Genomic DNA, 21314 nt, shown 5'->3' with positions numbered 1-21314 from the left:
TGGCAAACCCAGGGATTGTGAGTTTGAGGCTGGACAGAGAATTAAACTCTCACTAGCATGAATAACTAGGCCTGATTATAACAAGGAAGCCTTAGAAAGAGCTGCATTGTCTTTTAAATCAAAGTGATCTAGTGAATGATAGGAAGTGCTAGAGGACTGAGACATACACACACACACATACACACTCACAAATAAGTCTGCAGTTTGTTGGCAGATAGTCTAACAGACTGCAGGGATTCCGTCTCACATTCATCTGGTTAATCTCGTTTATCTCATTAAGATAATGTATTAAAAAAACAGAAGGTGTCCCTGAGCTCAAGACTGCTAGATTACTGCTTGATTCTCTCATTCTGCTTGATTCATTTCTTCTTCCCATCTCCCTCTCTGACCTTCTGTGACTCTTTTACCATGTACATTCTGGGTAAACAGAAAAACGCATAAAAAGGCCAAATCCAGGCATAAATGCACTAATTAACGGACCATCTAATCATCTAAAATATATCCTGGGTTGATCAGAGATGCATTTGGTTAAATTAACAGTAACGTAAAAATTCAGTGAGTTTCAAGTGCTCACATATGAACAATGATACAAATAAATTCAACCAGGAAATGCAGGCCAATCTAATAGGTTGCAAGCACCTCTAATCATGACATAAATATCAAAGCTAAAGCTTACAGTATAGTACTCATGGATGTGTTTAATAAAATCCTTCAAATAATGAATACTCAGTTTTCAAACATCTACTGGACATATATATTCAGTAATATCTATGCTTGTGGAGATTGTTGTCAAACATACAGTATGTGGATTTTACTTTCCATCAATATTCTCTTCTCTGTCTTTCCCAATCCTCTTTTCCTCTCTAATATATCTAGTCTTAAATCCCACCCTGGCTTTATCAGTGTGTGATTGTTGTTTGGTCTTACTGAGTGTCATCGGCCTCCCGTGCTCCAAGAGAGCAAGAGTCTCTCCTAAGAGGCTTACCTTAGGCTGCTAATAGACTTTACAGAGGTCGAGCTATTTTAAGATGGACAAAGAGGAGAAAAGAAAGAAAAAAATGAGACACACACAGAAAGACCGAAGGAAGAGAGAGATCAAGTCTGTAAGCGAGTGCTTAAGCACGAGTTCCTCACATACCTAGTTTTTCTGGGTTATTTTACTGCTTTTGCCAGGAAACTCCATGTTACATCATTCCACCGGTCCATCCATCGGTGCAACTATCCAGCTGGCACTGTGGTGTAACGGTGAGGAGCGGTCACGGCTAACAAATTAATCACAGGAGAAGGCATGAGAGGAGAGGAGAGGAGGGAGAGAACTTCCCAAGCAGCTGTAGGACTATTGAGCCTAGAACTATATATCTGCAGTAGGACTAACACAGCAATGTAGGACTGCTGTCACAGGTTAGCTCACTTCATGAGACCCTCAGCGAAAGGTTAAACGTCCTCTCAGCTCTGTAAGATCCACATCTGTTCTGAAGAATTGGACTAAGTCTGAAGGTCTTTGGATAATCCTGCTTGTAGTAGGGCTGACACCTACTGGGCCAGCACGAGGGATACACGTGAAGATGGACCATCGCAATTCTGCATCCTCAATCAATGTAACGTACCTTCACTTGCTTTAATTAAAATGTATTCTTTGACTCACCTGCTGTTTTTAGGTGTGGTTCACTCAGAAAAATGATCTGAGTCTTGTAGTTATGGTAGAGAGTGGCAAGAACAGCTGAGCTCAAATCAACATCAGTAATGAATAACCAGCAGACCATTACCTGTGTATTAATGTGTGGTGTATGTGAAATCGCGTACAGTTGGGTGCATTTTCTGTTAGTTCTGTGTTTTTGCATTCACAATTTGGGTTGGTTTTAAAGCTTGTTTAAAATGAAACCAAGGTGTGTGTTTACATAGTATCTATATGTACATATATAAGGCACATGTCCTGTGATCCTTACATAAATACACTTTGAAAAAACATCCAAAACATAATAACACATTGCAAAAAACTTTCTGTATTTTCTTTCTCATTCTCTTTCACAGTATTTAGCAGTGGTGGAATTGAACTAAGTACATTTACTCAAGTGCTGTACTTAAGTACAATTTTGAGGTCCTTTACTTGAGTATTTCCATTTTATTCTACTTTATAATTCTACACCACTACATTTCAGTGGGAAATATTGTAATTTTTAATTCCACTACATTAGTTTGAAAGCTTTAGTTACTCATTACTTTTCAGATTAAAATTTTACATAAAAAACATGATCATCTTATGAAATAGTTTACATTGGTAAAGATTAAACCTGTGATTTCCAACCATTTTGACTTGTGATCTCAAAAAAAAAATCACTGTCTAGTTGGGGCTCCTTCACAATGGGTCACATTTCAGATGTCTATGATTTGTTAGCAGCAATTACACCAAAGAGACATTTCCTCTCTAAACTTCTCAGATGGTTTTATTTAAATAACTGTTTGAGTCTCAAAGAGGTCAAATTAAACAATATTTCACAGAAAAATCAAAGAGAGATTAGAGAAAAGCCCCAAAATGAATTCAGATCAGAACTTGTGAGGGGCCTGATCCCTAGGTTGGTAACCACTGGACTAAACTAGCTAACTGTATATAAAGTAGTTAAAACTATCTCCACCTCAACCTGCTACAGTACAGCGTAAAATGTTACTTATACATTGATGCATCAGTATTAATAATGTAATTTATTGTATCAGTCACAGGGGCTGATTCTTTGCAAAATGAGTACTTTTACTTTTAATACTTTATATATATATACAGTAATTATTTACTTAAGTAGAATTTTAAATGCAGGACTTTTACTTGGTGTGCAATGGTGTATTTTTACATTTTGGTATTGGTGCTGAGTATGTTTTCCTCCATTGGTACTTAGCCAGTATCAACCTGTTTCCAAAGCCCATCTTAGGCAAAGTACAGCTTGGCATCCATACCAGTGTTATAGGCATCTCCCAAATCATCTTGGAACAAGAAATGTGTCACATCCTTCTGAAAGACTGTGATCCAGTCCCTGATTCTTTCATGGTTCCACAGAAGTGTATCAGTGGTGCTAAGAATCACAGAGGCTGGCTGACAACCAAGAGGAACTGAGCAATTAAGAGGAATTAGTCCAGGGCCAAAGGTTATGGCTTAAACATTATTGATAGCTGCCTGCTAATGTTCCAGTCCCTGTTGTGGCTACCCATCCATCCATCCATCCATTTTCTTCCGCTTATCCGGGGCCGGGTCGCGGGGGCAGCAGTCTAAGCAGGGACTCCCAGACTTCCTTCGCTCCAGACACTTCCTCCAGCTCCTCCGGGGATCGAGGCGTTCCCAGGCCAGCCGAGAGACATAGTCCCTCCAGCGTGTCCTGGGTCTTCCCCGGGGCCGCCTCCCGGTGGGACATGCCCAGAACACCTCCCGAGGGAGGCGTCCAGGAGGCATCCGGATCAGATGCCCTAGCCACCTCAGCTGGCTCCTCTCGACGTGGAGGAGCAGCGGCTCTACTCGAGCTCCCCGTGTGACTGAGCTCCTCACCCTATCTCTAAGGGAGCGCCCAGCCACTCGGCGGAGGAAGCCCATTTCGGCCGCTTGTATCCGCGATCTTGTCCTTTCGGTCACTACCCAGAGCTCATGACCATAGGTGAGGGCAGGAGCGTAGATTGACCGTAAATCGAGAGCTTTGTCTTTCGACTCAGCTCCTTCTTCACCACAGCGGTCCGATACAGCGCCCGCATCACTGCAGGCGCTGTACCGATCCGCCTGTCAATCTCACGCTCCATCCGTCCCTCACTCGTGAACAAGACCCGAGATACTTGAACTCCTCCACTTGAGGCAAGGACTCCCCACCTACCCGAAGAGAGCAAACCACCTTTTTCCGGTCAAGAACCATGGCCTCAGATTTGGAAGAGCTGATTCTCATCCCAGCTGCTTCACACTCGGCTGCAAACCGTCCCAGTGCATGCTGCAGGTCCTGGTTTGAAGAAGCCATCAGAACGACATCATCTGCAAACAGCAGAGATGAGATCCTGTGGTTCCCAAACCGGACTCCCTCCGGCCGAGTTGTGGCTACCCAACTACTTCTATTCTGAACTTCACAGGCAAACCACTAAACTCCACTAAATTACTAAAGAACACTAACTTTACTCATTCACCCTGACACTGACCACAATGGAAAGCATGAGGGACATGAGAGAAGCAGATAAAACCAATTCAGCTCAATTGCTTTACTTTTAAGACTCTTATCTTGTTCTATTTGGGGTTTTTTTTTTGATTATGCAATACCTTGCATATAGGTAGATTTAATAACCTCGAGGTCATGGGTGAATTAATTTGAAAATTTTTCTGTTAAAATATTTCAATATTCAAGTTGTACTTCCAAATAATTAACAGAAGATTGTATAATGTGTCTGAAAACCGAAGTTGTATCAACTTTTTTTAATGCCCTGACCCTTAAAGATGGGGTGAGAAGCTGGTCATCATAGTGAGTCAGCAGTTGTTAAATTCATTACTTTGACGCAGGCCTGGAGACAACATAACTATAATAAGATTAAGTCTAGACAAAATCATAACAACTTACCATAAAAATTATAGCAATATGTGTGGCTTACTGCATTTTTGTTTGAGGGTCCTTGCTATGAAAAAGGTACCCTACTGTAGTAAGTGAGAAATGCCATTAGTCACTCAAATTGGCCCAAAGCTAGCTAGAATGCTGCTAAATGTTTCTCAGCATAATCCATCCAAGTCCAAATCCCCGAAACCAAGCCAAATCCTGAAGCCAGTCACGGGAAAGAGCCAGCTCACGTTTGGTTATCAGGTCCCAGACCTCAGACACAATCAGCCCAACGTGGCCAGGGTCAACTCTGGAGGCAAAGGACTTGCCAGTGCTTGTCCCTGAAAAATAAGGTGCAAGCAGGATATCAACACTCTGGTGGGGCTGATAGCCTTATGAACAAGAGTAGTAGTAGTAGCAGTTTGTAATGAAGGCTGTTGTTCATATCTAGAAAAAAAGAGAGGCCAGAGAGTTAAGTTCTCCTTAGCTAATTTTGTTGTTCACTGTATTCACTGTTTTCACAGGAACAGGAATTAGTTAGCTTTGTGACCTCCTCTTTCTCACTCCTGGTCAAGCTAACAGGCTAGCAAGCTAACATTAAATTGTTCAGCCCATGTCATGCCTGACTTCAGCCAGAACAGTTAATACCATTAAGCAGACGACTAATCTCTTTGGACCTACACACAAACATTTATACAGAGATACCAACCTACAGTATACACACACACAAACGACAAGGCAGTCAACTGAGTTCATTTGAGTTCACATTACTCTTTTCATTGATTTTTCAGGAGGGGGAAATTAAAGAGCTAGCTTAGAGTCACCGTGGCTTTGTGACCCCATGACCCTTGCCTGTCAGGATAGTTTAGAGAGTAGCTCAGGGCCATTCTACATGTGTATTGTGAATGGGAGTCAAAAAGATTAAAAAATTGACCTTGTCCCTCTTGTCCTGCTCTGTAGTGCTGCCAGTAGTATAAATGCAACAGTTGTGGTAGATATTATGATTTGTTGAGATTGACAGTGGAAAAGCTTAAGATAATTTTGTCCTCAAGTTTTCACTCTCAGTGTATTTACGTCCATAAAAGTATTTCACATTATTTTCACATTATTTGGCTATAACCAAAATGAGTTTAGTAATTAATATTCATTATACAGTCAAAATATGTTTACAGCCATTCTATTTCTACATCCTGATCCAGAGAGACTGCAATGTATTACTGCTATTTTATACAATATTATATTACTACAGCTCCAGTAGGCCCCTGCATGGCTCTCTCAATGTCAGCAAAAAACTTTAAACAAAAAAATACAGCTTTATGTTAGACATGATGGAGATAAAATGAATATTTAAAGAACATTGTCAAGGTGCTGCAGTGTCTGTGTTTTGCCACATAGCGGCACTGTATGTATGACAAACATACCAACATGTTGGGTGCTCAAATTGTTGTTCTGAAGAGACTTGACACTCCACTTTTGCTATTTGCTTTGGAATTAATTATTATAAAATATTCAATAAATGACAATTAATGGACTTTACTGCTGCAATTTTCTGCTGCACAGTTGAAGCTGTGCGGCTGTACATTTGTAGCTGCGAGGTTTCAGCAGGAGTCAGTGTGTCCTCACACAGCATTTTGGAGAGAGAGAGAGAGGAAGAGACATATATAGAGGGAAATTCACTCATGTGAAAACTGAATACACAGCTGGTAAAAGCAGATCATGTGACCATATTTGAAATGTTGATGTATGGAGTCTTTTTTGATTGGTTACTGTGTAGAAGAATCTGATTGGTGAGTAGTGAGTGTATGAGGTTACCACATACACATACACACAGTGTAGTTATTTCTGTGCTGGCTGACCTACTAATGTTAACATGTAGTGCATGCCTGCTAGGCTCATGATGTAGCATCTCTCCCTCTCTTTCCTTCTCTGTCTCTCTCTCTCCCCCATTTCTATCTCATTCATTCCTTTCTTTCCTGTCTTTTTTTCCTTTCTCATATTATTTCATTATTTCTTTTATCTTTTCTTTCTATCTTTCAGTAATTTGGTTTGTGATATATTATAGTCTATCTTTCCACTCACATTATCTTTTATGAGCCAGAATGCCCGTGGCTATCCCAGATGTAGGAATGTATTGGTTTATTTTTCGTGTGTGTTTACATGCGCATGCACACACATCAGCAGGATCTCCATCTGTTCCTTGCCAAACACAGAGGGACTCATATAGCTGGTCTCAGGACAGCTAGCTTATCACGCAAGCCAAGACTTTTGGAAGACTGGCGCTTGACCCAAAGCTGACTCTTTGAAAACATAAAAATAACTCCCCGATTTATTCCAGAAGAATCCAATTTGAGGTTTCTATATAAAATCCAAGAACAAAAACATGTCAGAAAAGTTGGTGTCCGAATCCAGAACATTTTCATAATAATATGCTCCTTTTTATATTGTCATGCATCAATAGAACCTGTATGCATTTTCTGAAAGCTCTTACATTTACTCTTCGAAACCCATCTAGAAAGAACTCTTATGCCCACAGTAAATGCTTATTTGGGTAGTTGGCCTCAATGTTTGAAGAGTGATATTCACGATGTGAAAGCAAGCATAGAGCACCAAAAATGTCACCAACAAACAAGTGAACTCCAACAAAGACAGAAAAGATTACTAATGGATTACTGGTTTAAAATTGGACCAGATTAAGTTAACATTTACATCCAAAGAATAAAAATATTAGCACAACAAGAAACATTGCTAAATATCTTAATGAGGGTGAATGCAAAATACACCGTTCCCCCCATGAAAATCTTTTATGTCATGTCTAAATAAAGAACACTTTATAAACATTTGGTGTACAGAGAGATTTGAAGCTTTGCAACATGGTTAATACATCCATTATTCATTAATTATTAATCCTTTACACAGAACACACACAAAGTTTTACATGTGTAAGTTTGTGCATTAGAAGGTTTTTCAAGAAGTCCCTGCTGTGCTCAGAATATCCTTTCATGTCATTGTATTATTTATACGACTTGTCTACCTGCATCAACTTCTAGACTTAATTGGCTCCTTCAGGCTTGTTATCTGTGCATCTTTTATCTCTGTACAGTTGTAAATCCTTCTAAAAATAATGTCTCATTACTGATTACCAGCTTTAAATCTAACTTGTGGAATAGTCTTGGGTTGTGGATTGATTACTTTATCAGTAAGCTTATGAAATTACTTTAGAGACCCCTGTAGCTTGTCTCTCCTTGTCTTTCCCCACGTTTCCATCTTTCAGTACTTTCCCCCTGCCTGTTCCCCATCAGTGACCTTAAAATCACCCTCTCTTTGCTTGTTTCCCTCGCTTCACCCTCTGCTTTCTCGCACATTGTTTCCCTCTCTCTGTCTTCTTCTCTCTCATGCTGTGTTGTTTGTTTTCCAGTCGAGGTGAGAAGACAGAGACAACCACAGAGAGACTACTGTGTGTGTTTGGGTCTGCGTGTCTGTGTGTGTGATGGTCCAGATGGCCCAGCCGTCAGCATCAAGCGCCTCAGTTGAAGAGTGTGCATTGATTTGTTTGACTTCCTCTGCCCTTTATCCCCCATAAATCCTCTTTTCTCCTCCTCTCCTCTCCTCTCCTCTCCTCTCCTCTCCTCTCTCTCTCCTCCTCTCCTCTCCTCCTCTCCTCTCTCTCTCCTCTCCTCTCCTCTCCTCTCCTCTCCTCCTCTCCTCTCATCTCCTCTCCACCCCCAGTTGCATGTATAATAGTGAGCTCATAACTCTAGAAACAATGCCCAATGTTGTGTTGTTCAGCTAACATTTGTGTTACAAATTAGAAATCTGTGGCATATTTAAATTGGTTGACAGTTGACATTCTAAAGTTCACATAGATAGCATGTGGACAAATTCACACAAAGTTAAATTGCTTCACTTGTTGTGGTCACAAGGAGTTTAACACCATATAAAGTGTTAAATGTTTCGGGAAATATTTAAGTAAGAACCCAGTATGTGATAAGCGGTGAGCACCTAGGTGCAAAATTTACTGACTTGGGATTTCTTTGGCAAACTTATAGTTTGGTCGTCGTCGTCTAGTAATAGTATATCAAAACTTAATAACCTACTGTAGCAGTGGGTACATTGTATTTACCTTAATATATACAGTATACAGCGGAAAACAGTAGCCTATGTTATGTACTGTATATTATGTGCTGTATATTTATATATACTAGAACTTTATTTTGTTATGAAATCTTTCAGGTTTTAAATAGGCTTAGTCGTGATTGTTCATTCAGATAAAGTGCTTTTTGGCTGCTGTTAAGAAGGCAGCTTTGTACGCACTCTTAATAATTGGATACAGAGATGATGTCCTGCTTGTAACTTACACCTAAGGCCATGTTCAGACTGAAAAAAATGCAACGCAGCGTGACGTTTTCCGGCAAGGTGCAGCAGTGGCAAATCAAATACATGCAAGTACACACATTCTTGGCAGATTACTTTGTAACGTAAACGGTGTATGTGTACTGTTTACCTTGCGATTGTTGCAGCGAAAGATGAAACAATTGCTGCCGTGATAACTTTCCAGAGCTGTAATATCCTGTCTCAGAGTATTATAGTGTGTTTTGGTGCTTGATATGCCTTCAGTCTCATGGATCTGTTACTCCAACTGGACTTCCTGGATTATTCATGTCTCACCGATACCTGAGGCAACACACCACCACCAACAGAGCCCTTTGTGTTGTTTTAATGCAGTGCTGTTTACAGTATGAATGCCTGCTTACACTGACATTTTGGCAAACAGGGCAAATCTGTGGCATCTCAGTTAGTGTGGATTGGACACCCTACTTTGTGGTAGAGTAATATCTGTGCATTTTTATGTTGTCCAGTGCTGGTTTAATGGGAACGTTGATGATTTTTCACAGCATCTCTGCCACTTTCTGATCATGTGTCCCATCACCTGTTGTTTAAATGACTTGATGCCAAAGTTGTCGTCCCGCTGCCCGCACAACAACAATGCTGTGTTCAAATGTCAATTGAACAAGTCACCCCAATAGTGTGTGTGTGTGTGTGTGTGTGTGTGTGTGTTTTTGGGAGATAATGGCTTGGGTGATGTAACAACATTGTCTCTGCCTCACTCATTCACTCTTTATGTCTCTCTACCCCTCTCTCTCCACCAATGTTATATTTGGTCAATTCAATCTTCACTAGCCCGTATAATACTGTACCCTTACCCCCCTCCTCCTCGCTCTTGTGTGTGTGTGTGTGTGTGTGTGTGTGTGTGTGTGTGTGTGGGTGTGTGTGTGTTTACTGGTGTATGACTATACAAGGCAGAGCATCACTGCAGAAGGTAGAAACAGAGAGAGAGAGATAGGGGGACACTAGAGAGACGACACATTTTTATTCCTACCTCCACCTCAGTGTGCAGGTCTCTCCTTCTCTTTCTCTTTCTTTCTGTCTCTCATTGATCTTGCTGTTAAGAGGCGGGCCAAGAGAGGCAGTGGAGCGAAGCGAGGGAGAGTGAGCAAGCCAGAGAGAGAGAGAGAGAGAGAGAGAGAGAGAGAGAGAGAGAGACACACAGATAGAGAGAAAGAAAGCAAGAGAGAAGGGGAGCGATAGAACGAGAGAGGCACACACTCACACAGTGAGAGAGGAGATAGAGGACTGGGACTGCTGCTGCAGAGGAGGACAAGAGAGACCACGTCCATACTGACACACACACATGCACACACTTACATGCACACACACATCTATTCATTCGTGCACACACACAAACACACACACACAGGCTGACCCACACATGCTGACAACAACAACACACTGAACACACAAACACAAACACATGTGCTAACACATTCAGACACATACACACTGACGCACATGCAGACAGTGACCATGTTGCTCCCTGCATCCTGACCAGCTATGAGGATTACACAGATGAAGATGATGATGAAGATGAGAGTGATGAAGAGTGAGAGAGAGAGGACACCGGCCTGCCACAGCTGAGGACCGTAGCCAGGCGGTGGGGGGGGAGGGCGGGGGGCGGTGGGGGCCAGCAGAGTGGGGTATTGTGGGACGGGATGGAGCGCGGTTGATAGAACACATGCATGTGCATGTGTGTGTGCATGTGTGTGTGAGTGTGTGGATGTGTGTTGTGAGTGTGAAATGTGTGTATGAAGACTAGGATGCCCCCCCAGCGCGGGACCAGCTAGCTAACGTTAGCCACATGTTGTGCCACTGCAAAGTAGCATGCACCAACAACACCATATCTCTGATGTTTGGATGCAAGGTAGGTAGAGAGCTTTGTTTTGTGTGTGTGTGTGTGTGTGTGTGTGTGAGAGAGAGAGAGAGAGAGAGAGAGAGAGAGAGAGAGAGAGACATGCAGGGGATAGAGGTAAAGTAATGGACAGTGAGAGAGAGAGAGACACTGACTAAGGCAAAATGTGCTGAGAGAGAGAAGGAAAGAGGTAATGACTAAGCTTGTCAAAGGACTCTGAGTTGAGGTAAACTAAGGTGAGAGTTAGTAGCCGGCGGGGGGGGGGGGGGGTCCTAGCTGTGTGTGTGTTTGTTAGAGAGGTAGAGACAGGGAGAGAGAAAAGCAGGTTTGTGTTCTTCTTTCTGATTTAATATTACAAACTCTATTGCCAGTTTATCACCAACATCTTCATACTAAGCCCTGTTGCTGCAATTATGGTATCTGATGCTCCATTCATTTGAATTCACCACTAAAAGTTATTTCAATCTTTGCTAAAAATGTCACATATGGAATTAATAAATTACAGAGAGAATGTAACTTAATGTTTAAATATAAATATTTTTATACAGTTATTGAATTCATTTTGATGTCCTTGGTAAATTTTGGTCTTTTAAATAAATTATTATTGACAATTAGAACTACTATTAGATACTTGGGCTTGGGCTGCAACTAATGATTATTTTCATTACTGACCAATCTGTCAGTTATTTTTGTTATTAATTATTAATCATTTAGCCTATTAAAATATCACAAAATAATGAAAAGTGTCCATCAAAAGTTCTCAGAGCCCAAGGTGACATCTTACAAATGGCTTGTTTTGTCCAGCCAACAGTCCAAAGATATTCAATTTACAATTATATAAAGCAGAAAAAAACAGCAAATTCTCACATTTGGGAGGTTGGTTCCAGCATACGTTTGATAAGTCATTCTTAAAAAATTATTCAATTATCAAAATTGTTGAAGCTTAATTTTGAAGATAGTCGATAAATTGTTTATTTTCTATTTAGCGGTGAGGATTGATAGCCTCTGTATTGAATTGTATTGTTTCTGTTAAAAATTCAAAAGTTAAGAAAAAACTTCCCATAACCTCCATTGTTTACTGCCACATAGAGACGCCAAACATCTCAAATGCTTAATGTTGTCTAGACACAAGCTGCTTTCGAAGAAACTATCTGATCAAATCTTTTTTTTTTAACTCTCAGTTTTTGATATTGAGGTTTGATATCCAGCCATAGTATCTCCATGTGCATTTATTTCCACTTTCATATGCAAGTTAGCCATGTAACTCAGTGGATGGTGGCACAGTGGTGCAGTGGATAGAGTGGCACTGTTGCAAAGAATATCTTGGACTCAAACTTGCCAGCCAGTTGGGGCCTGTGGAGTTTGCATGTTCTTCCTGTGACTGTGTTGGTGCTCTGCTTTTCTTCCAACAGTCCAAGGACATAATTAACTAAGACAAAAGTTTAGGTCAATTGCAGTAGATAACCCTTTGGCACTGTGGGTGGGTACCGGGATAGACTCAAACAACCACAACCCTGAAGTGGATAAGCAGGTAGAAAATAGACCGATGGGTCTCATGTGTCCCATGTTATGTGTCTCTAACCCATGTATTTGTTTGGTTAAAAATAAGATTCCTCTGCACATTTTTCTCCCTAGTAAATCCATATTCTAGTAATTGAAGCTGGCTTAAATTCACAGTTATTCCATTATGAAAGTGAAAACTGTAGTCTCTTGACAGGTCTCTGGCGTCCTTGACCCATTATTAAATTAATATCACCATATCCCTTACGAGTATGCCGGCTCACTAATTACATAACATCAGGCCATGTTAAGTGAATTAGCTAAGCTAAAATATGCAATCAGCATCTTGCAAAGTACTCTGAAACTGTTGAGTGGAAAATCAATACATGAAATATTAAAGTTCCACCCAAGTGCTTAAGGAACTGTGCCTTTGATGTGGAGGAACTGTTGGTACACTGTGCTGCGTCTTTGAATAGCCATTAAACACACAGCTAACCCAAAAATGGCTTCATAAATGGGTCTATAAACTTGTCTAATTAGCACAGTGAAAACTGGACATAAGCTTGAGAAATAGGGTGAGGGACACAGAAAGAAAATGTCAATATATTTATTTTGAAAAAGTACATTTTGTTTACTGGTTTAAAGATGTTATATTAGGTTAGCAGTCACACCGCTGATGTAATTTCACTGATTTGAATTAAAAGAGGGTGAGACAGAGAGGAGGGTGTTCAATTTCCTGTGAGAAATTCATGTACAGTAGTGTAATATAAGAAGATACAGTAGGACCATTGGACTGTGTGTATTTCTGTATGTGTGCATGTATGGGTATGCTGTTGTCCAGTTCAGCAGTTAGGCCATAATACACTGTATGGACTTCACTTCTGTCCTATTAGATCACCTCACCATGACAGCCTGTTAGATGGAGTCAGGCCGAGAGACAACTGCTAGGCTGGAGCTATAGAGAGAGAAAGAAAGAGTCAACATGAGTGTTTGACACAGTAGGAGCACTGGTTTTGTCATCTACAAGTATAGCTGGAGAGGGTAACGAGTGAGTGTGTCCTGAGTATAATAAGTTGCTCTGTAGATGAGACTTTTAAGAGATGGTCATGTTGGTCAACTACCATCATCCATTTGCAGACTTCCATCTGCTTGTGTGTTGAAAGAGACCCTGCTCAGACTCTGCAGTGTCAGCTTTGCGTTGTATTCTGTATTTCCACACGCCAGGAATGGCTTGGGTCGAGGCAATACTTACCTTGACTCGCCTGCACCTGTATGTTTAACTAGTTCACTTCTGGCTGCATTTTTTTGTCCATGTCTTGCTTTGGAATATTTAAAACTAATCCAGTGACAAAATAGTGCAGAAAAATGTCTAAACGTAGACCTGTTTTTTATCAAACTTTTAGTCACTCGCTAATCTTTTGAACAAGGAAGTGTTGTCTTTGCATTGACACAAATAAATTAACACAATTAAAGTAACAATTAAATTAAACTGTGTAACTCTAATCGCATGGCAAAAGAAAAACACTAGGTCCTGTTGAGTGGCATTATCAGTGTCTTGAGTGGGATGACAGACTTTTTAGTAATTTCAGTGTTGAGTTTATATTATGAGATATAATGATGCTGGTGTAACTAAGGATATTTTAACTATTTTAGATGAACAGCCACTTACTTAACATTTGTAACTGTCTGTCTGTCAGTTTGCTGGATTTACTGAACATCACATTTTGTATATATTTTACCAATCTTCCACACAAATAGGCCAGTGGGGTGTGTAAAATACTTATTACTGAACCCTACTGTATCTTGCTGACTAGTGTCATGTACAGTATGTAATGAAGTGTGTGTATTATGTCTGTGTTATGCACAGGCAACTGTCCTGACTTGCTGACAGTGAAGTATGGACCCGCTGTTCATCAGTGTACATACTAGTGTTTACACAGTGGCAGACTGTAGTTGGCACTCAAAAGTGTGACCAACCTTCACAAAAGGCTAGTACTGATACAGCAAAATGTAGTGACTCCAACTACTAAATATTGGAACGCTATGTTGCAGGAAATGCAGCATGGTGTAATAATGCAGCAATTTGTAGTTGTACTCATAATGCACTAGAATCAGCTAACGTTAGCACTTCCAACTTGTGCAAAAACAAGTGTAAATCAGTTAACATTCAACATGTGTATGGCAAGATAAAGGATATTTATATTTTTCTTTATTTGACTCTTGGACAAATAAGAATCACAAAATACCTTGCAATTAATGGAAAAATGACTCTGAAAATAATAGTACTTTTTTTATTCCAGCATATTTTGGTGTATTTTCTTACTCAAGTAATATGCCAAGAATAAAACCAGTGATTGTAAAAGTACTGGAATTGATTAGCACCCTGGAGAGTGAGCAGACACCGACACAGAAAACATACAGTGTAAGTGTAAAGTTTGATTTAATCACTTGTAAACCATAAGATACAAGACGAGAGACAAGCATAACAAACACAAACAGTGCATAGAGGGGAGAGGAGAGTGCATTTTATATACATGAGGGTGAACTACATTCATTTTACCTTGCCAGCAATGTGTCCATTGCTGAGGCTGTTTAAGTGCCTGAGAAGATAAATCAAACACACCTTAACTAGGTCAGACATTTCAACACATTCAAAATAGATGAATCTGTTCCTCTCTTTCTGCTCAGGTCTGTGTATTTTTACTGAAGACTCTTTACTGACTGAAGCCTTGGTGAAGTCAGTTAAGGCTTTCTTTTTCTCAAGCTTTAAATATTTCTGCACTTCCTTAAACATATTTAAACCGTCACATGCTTCAGATTTAATAAATATATTTATGACAAACTTTCAATTTAAACATTAAAAATAACTTTGTAGTTGGATGTCTGACTTTTTCAGCCATGTTATGCTACTTGTTTTCACCACATCTGCTTTTGAATAATTCATTTTCTGTTGCTGTTTTTTCTGTTTATACTTCCAATCATAAGTTTTAGAAGTTTAAAGAACATTTCCAGCTTTTTGTTGATCTTAGATTTCAATTCCATGTGGATACTGGTTAAGTTTTTAAAAAGTCTGAATTTTAGCGCTCTAAAAACTGCAAATACCCCGGCCAAGTGGCTAGTGTTTCTCTTTAATTCTGCACCATTCAGTTATATTATATCACCATATAGTATTAGCTATGTTCAGAGAGGTTGGTGTGATGGAACAAAAAAAAAAGGAATCAAAACACGCACTGGATATTTACTATCAGAGATTTGTGGGGTGCAAAATTGACAAATTGAAATTTCTGAATAATATATTGTAGTTTATTATACTAGGTGGGAAAGAAATTGTGCCAATAATGCACCTACAGTAAATCATACATTATGACTGCATTGTTAGAATTCCTTTGACAAACGTGTCCACTGATTTAGTGATTTAGTGATTGGCTGTTCACTGATGTTCTTCATTTGGCAGTAAGTACTTTAGTACTTCATGCCATTAAAGCATGAGAGAGAATGTGAGAGACAGAAAGAATGAAAAGATATAGAGAAAGAGCGAGAGAGATGAAGGCACGTGTGTGTGTGTGAGAAATCCCTTACGGCAGAGGATCCCCAGCTCTTTCATATTTCACCAAGCGTGACTAACGCCTGGCTTTACTCTGACACACACACACACAGACACACGCACACGCTCAGATACAAACTAACACATAGACATGTACTAGGATGCTGAATCTGCTCCCAATCTAGTCACGTTTCTCTGGCTACACAAGACTGCCTGACACACTAACACATGACAGCAACAGTGTGTACGTGTGTGTTTCTGTGTGTGTGTGGCTCTTGCTAGTCGACAAAGCAGAAACACACACACACGTACACACTGTGATGTAGAAACAGACATATTTGGTGTCTCTGTCCATTCATGCATTAATTCATTCAGAGGTGTTCTTGTGCCATGTGAAAATGAAACGCCTAATATAGGATTATGGCTGACTATATGTATGTGTGTGTATGTGTGTGTGTGTGTGTATGCGTGTGCATGCGTGTGTGTATGCGTGTGCATGCGTGTGAGTGCAGAGGGCAGTAGCAGCAGTGTTGTGACAACAGTGTGAGCCAGAGTCTCTTCAGGGTCTTAGTGCCTGGCTGTTCAATTGTTGCTTTCAAGATTATTTTGAGGCCTTTCTGACTAATTAGCGAGTCGACAGTGAATGAAAAGATCAGAGCGAGAGGCGGAGAGGAAATGAAATGTGCTGAAGGTCATGAGACGGGTTCAGATCAGTTAATTTTGTCAGAGCAGTGTTTACTCCCAATCAGTCTAAATGAGGTTAAAGTATGCAGCAGGGGAAGCAGGGGGAGAGCACACATAGCCACGTCTATTTGAATTTGCAGGAATTAGCTGATACTGTTCTGCACAGAAGTGCTCTCCTGTGCAAAGCAGCCGCCCACTCCCTGCCCCAAGACATAATTTCTAGAATAGATTTTGCATTTAGTTGCTGACCAAGATGACAGTCAGCTGCAGTGTAGGGTCAAATGTAGTGATAGTGCTTTAATGTTTCACTGATCTTGCTCTGATAAGCTTGCTGTCAGTAAGTGTTAATGTTAAGGCATGAGTTTGGAAACATCATGGATTGATCACACATCTTGAATTAACTGGTGTAAAGTCTTTTGAATCAAGGATTCTTCAAGTTTGTTACTAAATAACTCATGACAAGAAAAATACCAATAACAGTGTTTTTTTAAACATTCTGGCCCTGAGAACAAAATGTCTAAATTCTCTCTTGGGAAAGAAGTTTAATTAAGACTGTGGGCTCTGTAGTTACTGATTTAGAGACACAGGGGAACTATATGATAAATCAAACAGGCACACTTGTTTTGTAGTTCATTAGGACATTGTATTGACTTACATTCATTCCCTGGAAACTTGCCCTAACCGTAACCAGTACCACTACATGCCTAACCCTGATCCTTTTCTGAACCCCTAACCCTAACCTAATTCTAACCTCTTTACCCTAAACTAAATAATTAACCTTGTAGGAACCAGCTTTTCACCCCCCACAGTGTGATTGTGAGTGGAGGTTTTTGATTAGTACAAGTGCACGCTCACACTCAGGGAAGTCAGCTCTGGCTTTCTGTTGCCTACCTAGAGAGCTAGCAAGCCAAAAGGTCAAATGTCATATTAATGGGACTGACTGTGTGACTGCTGGCTCTCTGTAGGGGAGGTGAATCTATCTTTTCTCTTAGGCTACAGGCTGTATTTGTGCGATAGTGGTGTTAGTTTAGCCTTGCTTATTAAATTCTTAGCTCTATGTATAACATCTCACCCTAAACCTTACTCCAGTTCAGAAACACTGCATTTCTGACTTTACCTGCAGCCTTACGATAGCTTGTAAATCCTACCCTGTACTAATGCATACATTACATTACATTACATGTACATTCTGTACATTTCTCAGTTGTGTCAAGGTGTAAAAAGTATATCTTCACTACCTCTTCAGTTTCTTCCCTCCTCTTCATGTACATCTCTCATTTATGACAGAAGTCTTTAATGATACATTAAAGTAATATGACATCAGAGAATTATCCTTGATTCACCTGATCAGTATGTGACAAGTCATGATGTAATTATTGCTTGTCAAAATGCAATGCAAATTTCCCTGTAAACCTGACATTATAACAGGTTTTTTGGATCTTACTATAGGAACAAGAAACTATTACATCTCAGGAGCTGCAACATAAAAATTACATTATACAGCAACATAATACTTTATGTCAGGCTAAACTGGATGTTGTCACTCTCCATTCTTGTGTCTAAAATGAAGCAAGCTTTATAATGCTTACTTTTCCTCATGTATTATTGGTGCCATTTTCTTTCTGTTTGACATTACTAAAAATTGCCACAGCACTTGTTTTGACATCACTAGGCTTTTACATTATAATGCAAAAAAGGCTCTCAACTGGTGTTCTCTCCATATAAGTGTTTAACTGTGGTAGAATGAGGTTGACATGCAGTTAGCAGCCAAATAGTCTAACCATGCGAGTGCTGCAAATCCTTTGAATGGGCTTTTCAAAAAAGTGTACATTCTCACTTTCATTTTGAGTTAAGCGTCCCTTTAACCTTGAGTTAAAGTCAAGCTGTGAGTTCAATACCTGAAATATACTGAATGAGTAACTAGATTCTACTTAGATGGGTTGTTTTGTGACCGTATTATATTAGCTGTGTCTTAGCTGAAATTACACTTTTATCTTGTTGTTGATATGATCAGAGAATCAACATCCCATTTGTCTCGAAGCTTTAAAAATCCTCCTCAAACTCATCTGCTTCTTTTTATCAGTATCTCCTCTTCTTATTGGGATACATTTAAAAGGAAAAATTAATGAGGGATTAAAGGATTTTACCTCAATTTAAAATGATGAGGTGCATCGGTGTACTTCTTGGAAGGGGCTGTCCTCTCAGCTGCTCAGCTGGCTAAGTTGCACACCATGTAACCACAATGTCACAGATTCAAAACTAACTTAAGACCCGTCGTCCCTCCCCCCTCAGCTTCACTGTCTCTCTCCACTGTACTCTGTCCAGTAAAGCAGAAAAAAAACATCAAATAATTTTTCAAAAAGACGAAGAGAAGCAAGGGCGAGTGCGTGGGAATGTGGAATGAGACGAGGGAGAGAAAATAGTGAGACATACTGTAGTCCAAGTCGGAGATGTGGAAGGGAAAGATGCATGATGAAGGTATAGAGAGATGAGGAAGAGAGAAAGAAACAGTAATTCCCGGATGCAGGCTTGTCTCCTGCTCACTGTCCTCATTCAGTTTTGCGTCTCGTTTTGCCTAAAAACTTCTGTTTGAAGTCCAGTGTGTGTGTGTGTGTGTGTGTGTGTGTGTGTATTTCCGCGCATTTTTGTACATTCACATACGTACAATACAGGAAGCTCAGGAAACAATTACTACCATGCTGGGCGTACACCTGGACTGCCCCATGTGCTTACACACACAAACTGTACTATAAAAACATCTCATAACACATGCATGCGTGCACACACACACATGCACATACACACTCTGCTATGCTCTTTTATGCTGGCTGCAATTTTGCACTAATCCTTTCTTCTTTTCCAGCTTGACTAAATCTTTTCTACTTCCGAACTAACCTTTCTCTTTTTCTGTCCGTCTGCTCATCTCTGTCTTCTTTTTTCTTGTCATTTTCTCTGTCACTCTGTCTTGTTTCTTTCTTGGTCTTCCTTCCTCTTCTTCTTTACTATCTGGTTTCCTCTCCTCGCCTCCTCCTCCTCCTTTCTCACTATAGAAATATCGGTATCAAGAAGAGGAAGGGGCGTCACCAGGTGCCCCAAAACTCCACCAACACCCCTGCCATCAGCACCCAATGGGAGTAGCCAGAGAGCTAAGAGACGGAGGGACCCTGGGGAGGGAGGGGAGGGAGGAGAGAGAGGGGGGGACCTGGAGGAGAGAGGGAGGGGGCGCCGGGACCATGGAGAGAGCAAGAGAACGATCACTGGGGAGGGACGGATCTCTTAGTCGCCGTGGTGACCTGCGGGGTGCGGAGCTGGTTCAGGTGGCGGAGCGGCAGCTGTCTCAGATTCAACACGTTCACGGATACGTCACTCACACACACATCACGCCTGCTCAGGTAACTGGATTCATCAGTATGCCAAAAAACACACACACACGGACAAACACACGTGGCTTACACATTATACTGACATTGTCAATCTGTTCTGCATCACATCTGCTGACTGACACTGTCTACCTGTCTTTCTCTGTTTTAGAAACACACACACGGCTCAAGGCTCACTCTTACATCATGTTCACCCAAAGATTACCAGTCTGTCTGTCAGTCCATATGTCAAAATAACTCTGGTGACAAATGTTGTGTATTTGGGGACAGATATTACTGCTGTGTTATGAAACCTTTTGGTGATTTTTAAGTTTTGACTCAAAGGCCCAATGAATCATTTTTGAACACATAAGTGTTTAGGTATATTCATATATAATTGAAAACTTTCAATTGATCATAATTGAAACGACAGCCCAGTTTTCCTGCCCTGTTTACAAAATATTAATATTGTAAACAACCCTTTACCAGCACCAGAATAATATAACAATACATTCATTAACAATGTTTATTGCGTTGATTAAAAAAAGGGCAGCATTATATTTCCTTCAAAATGTTTTTGCTGTTGCAAATTAGTAGTATATAATCGTAATTTCTAGGAGACAGTGTTGCCAATCTTGTGTTTTGATTTTTTTTTATTGTAGGGCTATTCTTTTGTTTACAATTTGATCACGGATAATTAAATGACTATACCGTTTTCTGGGCTTTTAAAACCTTTTTTGAACGCCACTGGATGAATTACAAAATTATAATGCAGTCAAGCTTAAATTAAGCCTGTTTGTCACAGTCCCTGAAAAGATGACATGTTAGAGATAAAAGAAGTTGTGAATAGCAGTGACATGCTTCATGTCTATTGTGAAGTAATTTTTTCAGAATTTATCAGGTCTAATGTCCGGTCCTAATGCCATCAACTTCTATTTTTAAAGCTGTTGGCTTTACACGGTTTCGATCAAGGTGGCAGAGGCACCTCCTTTTTAAGTTCAAGTGCAGTCAGAAGTAGAGGGAACTGTTTCAATATGGCTGCAGCAGATATGTCTTTTTTGAAAGTACTTAGAAGTTAAGGATCCTGGCCTAAATTTGCTTCCATGCACAGAGCTTTCCTTTGTACCAGGAGAATACTTTTGTGGAACTGTGCATGCAGGGATCCAGTCGAATGCTTGTCCCATTTTTTAGTAATGAGGCCCATTACTATCTCTGTTCTGCACTCGGTCTGTGTCTGTCTGGCTCCCTCTCTCTTTGTCTCTCTTTCTTTTCCCCCTCTATCTCTCTCACACACACTCATAATCGCACAGCGTAGCCTGGTAATCTTTTTATTTTGGTTGATTGGGCTGTATCTGTCTGCAGATTAGTTCTTACATCTCTGTATTCGCAGAGCTCTGACCACACACACTCTCACATACGCACAAACACACACAAAGACA

General features: G+C 40.3%; 1 protein-coding gene and 1 long non-coding RNA gene across 12 annotated transcripts in view; one reads left to right on the top strand and one right to left on the bottom strand.

The window, feature by feature from the left end:
• Positions 1–21314, top strand: part of LOC122878315 (discs large homolog 1-like protein) — a 110464-nt gene that overhangs the window by 10341 nt on the left and 78809 nt on the right. For 5 of the 11 annotated variants that reach the window (XM_044200980.1, XM_044200979.1, XM_044200983.1 and 2 more), the window contains one exon: positions 19567–19908. The exons of 4 other annotated variants lie outside the window; for them this stretch is intronic. In XM_044200980.1, the coding sequence (XP_044056915.1) occupies positions 19567–19908 (342 nt within the window). Of the gene's footprint in view, positions 1–1456; positions 1599–10568; positions 10801–19566; positions 19909–21314 lie in introns of those variants that run through there. 2 more of the 11 variants (XM_044200989.1, XM_044200988.1) reach the window with 2 other exon arrangements.
• LOC122878320 lies at positions 12880–19453 on the bottom strand. The gene is made up of 2 exons (XR_006378449.1): positions 19412–19453; positions 12880–13243 (listed from the first exon to the last, which is right to left on the bottom strand). It is a non-coding gene; the product is annotated as an uncharacterized LOC122878320 (long non-coding RNA).

Source organism: Siniperca chuatsi, linkage group LG6 (assembly GCF_020085105.1).
Source record: "Siniperca chuatsi isolate FFG_IHB_CAS linkage group LG6, ASM2008510v1, whole genome shotgun sequence".
Lineage (NCBI taxonomy): Eukaryota > Metazoa > Chordata > Actinopteri > Centrarchiformes > Sinipercidae > Siniperca > Siniperca chuatsi.
This window is presented reverse-complemented; position numbering and strand designations above follow the sequence as displayed.